This window comes from Megachile rotundata, chromosome 6 (assembly GCF_050947335.1).
Source record: "Megachile rotundata isolate GNS110a chromosome 6, iyMegRotu1, whole genome shotgun sequence".
In the NCBI taxonomy this organism is placed as follows: Eukaryota; Metazoa; Arthropoda; class Insecta; order Hymenoptera; family Megachilidae; genus Megachile; species Megachile rotundata.
In genome coordinates this window covers 16060327-16071739 of record NC_134988.1, presented here as the reverse complement: position 1 = coordinate 16071739, position 11413 = coordinate 16060327, and the positions used below count along the sequence as shown (strand labels likewise).

The 11413-nt window shown below is 40.9% G+C and overlaps 1 protein-coding gene across 10 annotated transcripts in view; it reads right to left on the bottom strand.

Moving 5' to 3' along the window:
- Positions 1-296: 296 nt before the first annotated feature.
- Camta (Calmodulin-binding transcription activator) overlaps positions 297-11413 on the bottom strand; it is a 111641-nt gene continuing 100524 nt past the window's right edge. For 7 of the 10 annotated variants that reach the window (XM_076533111.1, XM_076533114.1, XM_076533115.1 and 4 more), the window contains 7 exons: positions 8439-8497; positions 7366-7558; positions 3456-3767; positions 2995-3083; positions 2678-2791; positions 2209-2604; positions 297-811 (listed from right to left, as the gene is read on the bottom strand). In XM_076533111.1, the coding sequence (XP_076389226.1) occupies positions 563-811; positions 2209-2604; positions 2678-2791; positions 2995-3083; positions 3456-3767; positions 7366-7558; positions 8439-8497 (1412 nt within the window). In that variant the 3' untranslated portion in view covers positions 297-562. Of the gene's footprint in view, positions 812-2208; positions 2605-2677; positions 2792-2994; positions 3084-3455; positions 3768-4483; positions 4560-7365; positions 7559-8438; positions 8498-11413 lie in introns of those variants that run through there. The other 3 variants (XR_013038626.1, XR_013038628.1, XR_013038627.1) reach the window with 3 other exon arrangements.

Here is an 11413-nt window from a genome sequence, read left to right as displayed (position 1 = left end):
CGTTCAGTTAACTTTGGATAGCTATACTCCACAGTTAACTTTCTCTAAGTGGTCCTCTTAACTTTAGTTATTTTTAACCGGTTACAATTAATTTTGCTTCTTTCTAGAATTTAGGCTTGATTGAACATCGAGACCACCATAAATCGATTCAATTCCATGGTTATCCTGTGAACGATTTTCCGTTTTAAACTGGCAACCGAGTGCCTCTTTTCGACTTAGTTCTACACCATTGGGCAACGAACAATGCGGCTAAATTATTACTACAACATCTGGTAAATATTTGCTTCGGTTCGATATTGGTTCGTTACAGTTTAATACGCCAATGTTTTACAGCTTTTAGCATTACTCCAACATTGAATACAGAACAATTTTATTCCAGTTGAAAATAGTTCTCGTTTACCGTACGCATTATTCGCAACTTACCTTTCCGATCAAATTGGCTCGGCTAAAAGTTCGCGAAACATTGCGCAAATTTCGCTGTAAACGAAAACGTTACAAACTGGTATACTTGGCTCTCGGATTACTGTTATTGTATCGTGAAATATTGATCTTCTATTGGTCTTCATATCCATGGCTTTCCTCCTTTGCAGGGTTTGTCCTTGAGATTGAAGAAGATACGTTTGCTACTCGCAACGACGTTTTCGCGATCTAGGTCTGCTAGAATTACTTCTTCGTCATCGTGTTCTATAGCTATGTCGATGTCCGGTTCCGCTTTCACATAAAAGATGTAAGGTATGGGTTCCATGGCTCGTGCACAGTCCCTGATCCAATCAGCCACTACTATGGATTTCTGGCTTTCCTTGTCGAGACGCTGTAAAAATTAAAACGGACACGAGAATACAGAACGATCGATACATTTAATAAAACCACATCAACGATTTCCACCGAAACTACATTGGCAGAAGTGGAGCTACGTTGGCAGAAGTTTTCCTGAAAATTTAAAGGAGATAAGGTCGTATGAATTTGTTCCACAGGGACTCGTTAAATATCGAAAGAACTAATGTTTACGTTCGAGAACTGCTGCTCATTAATCTTCACTCTCGATATCAATCGAAAGTTACATCAGTCTTGGCTGCTGGCGATACGTCGATATCGAGCGAGGAGACGTATAACCAAGAGTTAAATGGCTCTTAATGACGACGACAAGGATAAATCGACTGTACTCGCAGACCTTTAGACACTGGTAGGAATCCAGGAAGATCGAAATCATTCAGGAAGAGAACGAGAGAGAGAGAGGAGCATCTGGATCGTTTATCGCAACGGACTTTTTGCTGGATAATGATGGCCATTATTAACGGCGAAGAAGCGAGAAGAAAAATTTCAGAAAATATGAAACGTTTATCCGATATTTATCGAACCCCTTAACCGTATTAACGTAACATCGACGGGGAAAAAAGAGATGTGCGAGTCAGAGATTCATTGAACGCTCCACGATGATGGTGTTTAATTACGCGAATCAACTCTCGAGTTGTCAATTAAAGGCTCTTCCTTTCTCGCAGTCTCGCGGTGAAACGAATCGCTCCTTTAACGAGCCACAGATTGCGGGCCTTCGATCGTAAATAAGAGAAAAGCGCATTCGTTCGTTCTCGAAAGGTCAGCCCGCTTCAGTATTTATTGAACGACGGATAAAAATTGTTACGGGAACTTTTTGCCAGTTGGAAACGTTTTGTATCATCGGGTATCTGGTAATTCCGTACGACGTGATCTCTATTTCTGACCGTCTCACCATCGGGGACAAAAAACGGTTTGATCTCGCTTTCTCTTTTTTCCTGTCAATGTTTCTCTCCTAATGAAATTCGAAAACTAGGGAAAAAGTAGTCGGGAGTCAAATGTCAGAAACTTCGACTTGCTCGCAGATATTCCAGAGAATTGGGGACAGTCAAAGATACTTTGAAACGCCGTCGGAAGTAAATACAGTAATAAACAAGCAAACGTCCATTTTTGTTCGTGATATTCTTCCATAAAGATAGGAAGAATTCGGTGGATAAAATCGACATACGAAATTACGAGTAGGAAATCGTAGTCTCTGACAAATTTGTGTAACCACGCAAACTTATACAAGAACCCTCCAGAATTCTCAAAGAGCCCTTAAAAGCTGAAACGAAGCTCTGAATCGATCGTTTGAAGGATTCTTTTTATATAGCAGGCCGCGAATACCGAAGGAAGTTTCACGATACCACGAAAGACCCGTAATGAGGCTACTATTACCGCTTGTGATCGTTCTTTAAGGGTCGCTCTGGAAGAAGGGGTTTGTGATTTCGATGCGCCAACGCTGGCTGCCGATCGCTCTATGACGGTCACTTTGGAAACGCTTTGTGATTCCGATGCACCAAGGCTGACTCCCGATTGCGCTGTAAGGGTCGCTTCAGAAGCAATTTGTGATGCATCGAGGTTGTCTTCATCAGCGGTTACTTCCGGAGTCGCAGACACGACCGACTGCTTGTCCGATTTCATAGACAGGTTTTTCTTGGACGGTGCTTTGACCTTCCGATCGACCTTTTCGACGCACGGCTTACGTGGAGGCCTCTTTATTCGTCCCGTCTCGTCTCTTCCTTGCACTCTGTAGGTAGCCAGCACGAGTCTGCCTCCAACTTCCTTCGTCGCCTGCAATTGGCGACACTTTAGAAAGCTGTTCGGTGTCCGCAGGGACTTAAGGTCGGTGCCTAAAAATCGTTACCTGACTCGCCGTCTCTTGCCAGTGCTTGTAATACGACCTGTAGACGGTCGCCTCGTGCGTGAACTTCTTCAGAAACTCCCTCATCTCCTCCTCGTTACTTGGCAGCGGCAGTTTCTGCAAAGAAAACTCTTTGTTTTTACGGTCGCGTGAAGACCAAAGCTGAAAAGTTACGGAAGGACGGCGCGAGTTCGTGGCAAAGAACCGTAGAAACTTCTCAAGAGGTTTCTGGTTATAAAATTGAACCGATTCGTACAAGAGACGAGTGCAGTTTAAGAAACATTGCAAGTACTCGTGAATGGTAAACGAAAAGCTCTTACTTCGAATTCCTCCTCGTCGCACGCGTCCTCTAGACCCAAATGCTCCCATGGAGTTCCGAGTGGCCAAGTCATAACCGTGTCTTTGCCTTCTTTTCATCGAGAACAAATTAGGTTTTAAACGTCACTCGACAAATAAATTACATTTGGGAGTTTGTGAGTTTACTGTAAAGTAACGTTGACAGCTATGGGATTTATATGTTCGATAGCACAATTCGAAACTGATACCCTGTCGCTATAGAATTGCAAACTGTAATATATCTGTCAAAACCACCTACATATTCCCATCCCTTCAAGTTCTACACCTTTTATAAACATCATAACCTAGTTTTATTAAGCTAAGGTCTATGTAAAGTCTATGCATAATTAGAACAGAGTGAAGTGAGCAAGTCAAGCTACTCTCAGATATGTTTTCATTTCTCCTATATTGTTTTCGTAATTTCTAAAATAAACTAAAATTTTACCTGCATCGATCTTCGATGCATCTGTTAGCTTAGACGCTTCAGTTACAGAAGTCTTCGATGCCTCAGTTACAGTAGTCTTCGAAGCTCCCGCTGACGTCCCTGTTACTTCGATCACAGTGATCTGCGAAGCGTCTACTGACGCAGTCGATGGTTCTACGTTAACGTTGGATGGCGTTAACGTGACACTTGAATCTCCCGCCACAGTGGTCTTTGATAACTCCGGTAATTCGGCGATATCACGTTCCGAAGCTTCCTGCTTTAATTGGTCATCCGTCGAGTCGATCGGTTCCTGCACTATGCCAGGCGCTGCTGCTACATAATGAACGTGTTTAATCCTTTAACCATAGTTAATACAAATTAATATCGCGTTACAATTTATTTCGAATATTCTGAGAATATTCTATCTATTATGTCCACATAAATAAATGTGCAAATGAAATGTGGAAATATTTTTCAAACGTCCCCAGGAATGTTGAATTTGCTCTCGACGATACGAGCGAATTTTTTGTCATAAGGAAATTACGTGCAGAGAGATCTAGATATTCGACGTCACGAAAGAAGTTCGCTAATATCTCCGGGATAAGGAACAAAGAAAAAGTTTGCCAGTCTGGAATCGGTTTATTGGCACCGTGGTCTGCCCCAACGACTGGATTTACAGTGTAATAACGCGGAGACTTACAATTACTTATTAAATGCGGGAAATTCGAGGATAACGCTCCTCCCCTCAGCGTGGCGAGGCCAGATACGGCTTTACCAAAGTGTATCTCCGTGACGTCGTAAAATCTGTTTAGGGCAACGTAAAAGCACTACGTGATACCGAGCCGGCGCAAGGACAATATCCATACTTTTAGATTTATTTTGTGATAAGTGCGATACCGGCCGCTATAATACCGCTTCTACCAAAATTACTGTTTGCTACCGCCGCCCCTCCCGCCGATTTATCTCTTTCAGTCGCGTCCACGGGGAAAACTCGAGCATTGCGGAGGAACATGGGAGAGCATCGTTTGATTAAATTATTCTCCTCTCACCTCCAGCTGGATCACCAATCTCGTCCACTCGCTCGTCAACGTGTTTCGTCTTGCTCTCCGTCAAGCTAACAACTTCCTGCGAACCGAGAATTAGATGAAACGTAAAGTACGTAAAAACGAATGCGAAGCGAAGACAAACTGGTACTCGAGAACAACAGCATATTTTTGGTTGGACGTAAATATTTTCGCGAAATGTACATTTGCGTGGCATTCAAATATTCGTACGTGTTCGCGCGAACAGAATAGTACACGTGTGTTTATTCGAGATTTGGAACACTTAATATTTCTGAAAAATTCTTTTTTTAGCCGAGAGCGCAGTGGGTATCGAGAACAGAGTTCCATCGATACGAGAGTGTACGGAGCACAGAATCTGGCGAGCGTGATTTACAATATAAACTTCCGAAAAGAAAATAACTGAAGAGTACACGGAGTTCGCTCATTGTATCCCACGATTCAGGGGAAAGTTTGGCTAGCGTAAACAGAAAACCGTGCGATTAATGCATATTAAAATTAAAATTAAACCAGCGTCGCTTATCTTCCGCGATGACTTGCGGAGGACGAGAGGTACGTGAGCAGGCAGTCGTTGTTCGAAGCGTATAAATCGGCTACATGACAGCGCCAGATTATACGGAAAACACGTTCCACCGATTAGGATCTATTTTCTGATCGTTCTCTACATCCTTCAAAATTTAAAAAACGAACGCAAACTTTCGTACATTCGAGATTCACGGAGATTACAGTTTCTGAATATTTAGGAACTTGGAGATTAGGAAATAGGGTTTGAAGATTTAAAAAAATTGGGGATATCAGAAATTTGCTTAGGAATTAACTCGAGGGTAAATTCTTAAGAAGAAATTTTTGAATTTTGAGATTCGAAGATATTCAAATGTTGAGATGTAGAAACTGTATTAACAAACGTTGCATCCATCTTCCGTGGAAGCATCGATCTACGACACTTTTAATATAGCCATCGCAACCTTGAATTATTCAGACCTTCGCCTTCCTTTATTAAAGAGGGAGTGGCAGGGTGCACCGAACTAAATATATTAGTCCGTCGATTGATCTCCTAGCGATGGTTTCGAATAACTTTCGCCCGAAGGTCGACCGCCTCCGCGAAATCACGAAGCAACATGTGTGGGTGACGCTTTCACCGCGACGCTTCTATCTTTTTTTTCTCCCTGTACACCGTGATTTTCGTTCGTCGCGAGAGCAACGGAGAACGATAGAGATTTAAACCGCTCCCTCGCGTCACCGAAGCATGTAGCCTCGGGCATAAATCTCCGGGCAGACTGAAAAAGCGCGGCCAACACCTGAGCTGCGTCCTGAGACAACGAAACACACTGGTTGCGAGTTCACGGTGTTCAAGGTTAACCAACTGGATGCTGAGGAACGCAGCTATTCCCAGCGACCCCCGTAAATCATGCTCCCTGTGCTTCAGCTGAAACATGCTGGCAAGGACGCTCGGGGAAATTAAGTTTCCGTTGTTTAGAATGGATACGACCATCTATATGCCGGGAAAATTAAGGTTTTTTCGATACTGGAGAAAATTGGAGAATCGCTGCTTTCGAGACATTCGTCTCGCAATATTTTCTCGCACCGCAGAAAAAACGGGACTGCTTCGATGAAAATCCCTCGCACGTACGAGAACTTAATCTGCGAATTTGGAGATTTTGGAAGTTGCAAATTGAGAAATTTATGAAGTAGAAATTTTGTGAAGATGAAAATTTGAAAATATCTTTTCTTACCGCCTTCACAAAATATGGAGATAAACCAATATTAATCCTTGCCTCTTCCTGCTTCTAATTAACTCACTGCTTTCACTGCTTTTAATTGATGTTTACCGCTACGGGAAACTTATTAATTTCAAAGCAGAAAATACTACGCTAACGAGAAGATTGAAGCACTTGATATCAAAGACCGAAGTTTACATTCGTCAACGTGAACAATCCGGCGGATGTTCCCGTCAGCATCCAAAACTCTTTCGTCGTCGGAAAATATACGAGTCTTCGTCGAGTTCACAAACGTCGATCAGCGCCGTGACAAAGTTCCGAGTGCTTTGTATCAATTTCAACGAGGAACGTCGCGCGACCAATTGTCATCTCGTCAGGCTGGCTGTTTCAATAGGAACGCGACAGGTAAACTTGTAATTTACACTGAAATTTCATGTTTGCCGACACGAAGGTATTCTGATAGATACGATTTTACGACCGTAAGATATTTATGCGAGCTCGTAACGCGTATCGCAGACACATTGTTAGCGAGCCTTTGTTTTAATCAGGCTGACGCGGTACATCTACGAAGACAGTCTTCCGTTCGTTGGAGAACGTGGCATGCAGGGTAGACCCAGCGTTATCTCTAGCCGTTCAAAATTATTGGAAAGCGATATTGAAACGGACCAATCGTGTCTCGTCCTCGTATGCTCAAATATGAGCAGGGGACAATGACTTAATACACCTTTTCCAAATGTTTGACATAATATTCGATTCTCGATGCTCAAAAATGAAATTGAAAACTCGCCTATTTCGATCACAGAGAGAGCGCTTTAAAGTTTAAAAAAGCGACGATCGTTATCGACGACCGCGCAAATTCCATATATTTTTACTGGAGTATCTGGTAGCCTTTATATCACGTTACTGTACCATTACAGCGCACCGGGTCTCCAATAAACGACAATTTAACGTGCATTAAATACGCTTTCACTGTAATATAATTTCATCCTAAATAACCGCACCCCACGAACTTATTAATTAGAGAACGAAGGTCCCACTTTCTGTAATGGCCTTAATTTTTCACGTTCCCTTCTTGGCCCCGTGCGGCGTTCGACATAAATATCTAATAACGGGTCAGCCACGTAACCGGTCGTTACACGAAACAGAACTTACCATTTTGGACCGCCTTATGGCCAACTCGGCCGCGTGCAAGTAGTCCGACAGTCTCACAATCAAATCGATGTGAGCACGTATCCACCTCTGCCATTCGTCCGCAACTTCGCCGACTTGCGACAACCAAACCGACCAGACTCGCAGCTTCTCCGACGGCACGGCGTACAGACGTTCCATGGACTTCACTATTTCCCTGCAATTTCGAAACACGATTATTTCAATTCTTTTCATCTGTTATTTTATAGACACTCGTTATATTGTCAACTTATAGGGACTTTCACGTTGCTTTTTATAGATTGATCGGTTTTACACCGATGCTTTGTATACTACATTGTATTCGTACGTTGTAATCTCACACACATGGTAGAAAAATATAACGAATATTTCCTCAACTTCGCACACCTGTACAGAGAATATATCTACCACGATAATTGGCACGAAGCTCCTGCCAAGTAAATGTGAATTACTATCACATATTCAAATATTTCTATAATTATGAAATTCCTATTTATAGAACAAATTGGCACACTTCTGGGTAAACTTTAATATCCTTCAAAAGTCGTCGAACGAATTTCAAATCTAAGCATCCAAAATAAATGTCTTAAGTAATCGTATTAAATTTCTCGTACATCATCAAAGTAGATGATGTATCAAACTAGAGAGAGCAGGAATCATGCCAAAGTAATTATCGTGGAAATGGAACGTAGATCCAGTAGAAAGTTTTTGTTTAAAACGACGTCTTTTAAGTTACATAATAAGAAAAAATACGAAACACCGAATGTCCGCTTTCTTGTTTTCTCGCAGATTTGCGTCATTCAACCTACACCTTGGACTAAAATTACGGATCAGTGATTTCACTATTTCGAGATTAGATTCACGGCCACTGAACATTTTTCAAACTCGCATTTTTCTAGCTGATCCTTTTTGATGTTCGTCGATGTAAAACATAAATGCAGACGATTTACTAGGTTTAGTGGCGGTGCTAATCTAGGTAAATAAATAACAGTGACGTAGGGTGCTTATCTTGAGGATGTTACAGCGTGAAAATTTTATGTTAAAAGCTTTTAACTTACAGTCGGGGCTCGACAATCCGTATTCCTTCTGCTTCGTGTTGCAGCAACTCCTGGCCCTCCTAAAAGAGAAGAACGGGAATTTGACAGCGTAAAATAAAGTGGTAGAGTTGTAAATGATAGTGATCGTAATCGGTTGCGATCGAGTAGCTAAATTTATGGGTTAATGAAATCACGATGTAACTTACTCTATGGTTCAGTCCGATATCGTGTCACCGGATTGATGATTATTGGCTTGTCAATTTGCGATAACTACATAATTATGTTTCGACGTTATTGACTATTAGAAGGGTGATCACAAAAGTGATGTTCATCTCTGCGCAATGATCGAATATACATATGTGTTGTGCGAAGCACTTTTTACTTGTGGAACATGGACTCGTGCAAACGTATGTTTCAAATAATTCCAGTCTACAAATGATCACTTTTACAACATAAATTTTAATACTTATTAACCTACTTCTGTTATCATTATAGCTAATTTTTTTATGAAAATCTGCTCATTAAGGTTCTGTTCAAACATAAAGCAATTAGCGAAGAATAAAATTTTTTGATTACATAGATTCAAATATTCGTTAATGAATTCTAGCAGATTTCTACAGAAAAACGAACAATGCCGAAATTATACGGCGTTAATTATCCTTTCTTCGCATATGTTAATAAATCATGCACATGAAGGCATTTGCATGAAACAGGTTTGAAAGACCTGTCGAAAATCACGGCGAATTATATTTATGATACGTTCGTGATGAAGGTACGGTAGCCAATCGTTAATTTATGGTCTCCATTACCGGTTTGTAGCAACGTTAACGTCGTTAACGTTTCATTACGCGCAAATCGCGGGGAATGAAAGAGCGAAGAATAAAGCCGTTAAGATACTTAATACAGCAACGATCAAAGAAAAGGAACGATTAGCGAAACTAATAATCAACGTGCACGTGTCACTCGTTAATTAAAACTACCACCTCTCTGTTTAAGGGAAATATTTGAGACTCGATTGTAATTAGCGATACAACGCGGCAAAAGCTCAATGCCTGACCCCTTTGTTTCAAAGCTTTTACAATAATTAACCGACTGCTGTGCGACGGGGTATTGGTGACCGTCGCCATAAATTTAATATAATCGTGTAATTAAAGGTAGAAGAAAATTATTATTTTGGGTAACGTTATCATGACAGTAATAAATTTAGGTTGTCGATGGAAAGCTCACGTTGCAATATTAAACAATTCTAATTGTCGGAGGATCAATAACTGCTCTCGCGATGTGCCATATTTTAATACAGCTAATTAGAAAAATACAAGATGCTAGTCTGTAATTTTCCTCTGTAAGAGAAAACTTTTCTTTCTGGAAGAAAAAAAGTTTTATCCAAACAGTTGCACAGCGTGTTTCTCGGGTGAATGCAAAGGTCCGATGCTGCACACGACAGATAGAAGTCGTGTCGACGGTGAAATAAGTCTGTTGTTATAAATAACGCGCGGACGATGGTAAAAATAGCTGCCAGGGCCGTGACAATCGGGATGCCACGTTCTTATCTTCCGTAAATGAACCAGGGAAATTATTCGAACAAATCGATTAACTCTTTGAAAATTCAGTAAAATATAACCACGAATGATAGATCAAATAATTCAGCCGCTTCAGGATAAACTGTCCAACGGGAATAAATACGAAATACTACAAAGTAGTTCATTAATTACTCTTCCATTAATGGAACTCTGTAAAAACCGTGGGTCGCTCGCTCTCGTCTATTGCTCCAAGTTGCCATTCTTTTTAATAAAACTTGCAAACTCCGGCTAGAAAAGGGAATTCACGCGGCAACTCAAACAGGAATAATTAACTTTCCCGCAGCGTGTTTCTCTTCCGGTTTTCTTAACCTCTTCGTGACCGATACACCTTGGAAATTAGTTTCGATATTAATTCTCTCGGTGGTCTCGTAAATCTTGCCGGATTCAGAAAATACAAACACCGTGGGTCCCGTAATCCACGAATAATTCCGTGCCACAGTAGCGTCTTCGATCCGAAACTTCGAATAATCTTTTTACTTTTTTGTCGCAACAAAAAATTCCACTCGAAAATATTTGCCCGTTGGACCGTGAATTTGTTCCTCTCGTGTAAAGAGTGCTATTCGAAAAAGAACCAAGAGGTACGCCGAGCAGAAAAAGCAATGGTGAAAAATTTCTGCTATTTCCGTTTTACGTAGTAATGCAACGTGGCCATATAACGCGTGTAAATATTAACGCGGGTCAGTAACGATACTCACAAGTCAGTAACGCATGATAACAGGTTCTGTTAACTGGTAACACTAATAAGTTCTAAAAACTGTGTAATAGTGTTACAAAGCAACACATGTGTAGGCGAGTAGAAATACATATTAACATAAAGAGATGAGTACAATGCATAGGAATTCTAGTGTGTAATACAACGAGGGATATTTATAGATTTTAATACGGCACTAACCTGTTCTAATACAGGGTAGTAAAATAGCGACGCTAACACGCGGTACAAATAATTAAATATCACACACGGTACAATTTATCATCCACATAACACATATGTGAAAACCGCAAGCTAACGAAAGTTTCATTTTTAATACTCCTTTAATATTATAATATCCACAGATATCAGTGCAAAAGTTAATTTGAGAAATTTGCATAATGGCAAATTATAGTGTACCGCGAAGCAGACAGCCGTTTCCACCTCGGTACACAGCGTATTAATTAGCGAATAAAATGTGAATGAGCAATTTTGGAATGGCGGGAAAAATGTTTCGAAGAGTTTATGAAATATTTGCTTAAACGTGCATTAAGTATAAGCAGTAAGTTTCGCGTTTACTTCGGAATTTCTAATTTCATACTGTCGCCTGGATTCGCTCCTCCCTTTGATTCGGATTCTGACACCTTGCAACAAGAACATCGCTGCAGCTCTCTGTTCTTCGAGAATTCGTCTTGAAGAGGCGGCAAGATCGCGAGTAAATTTGCTGA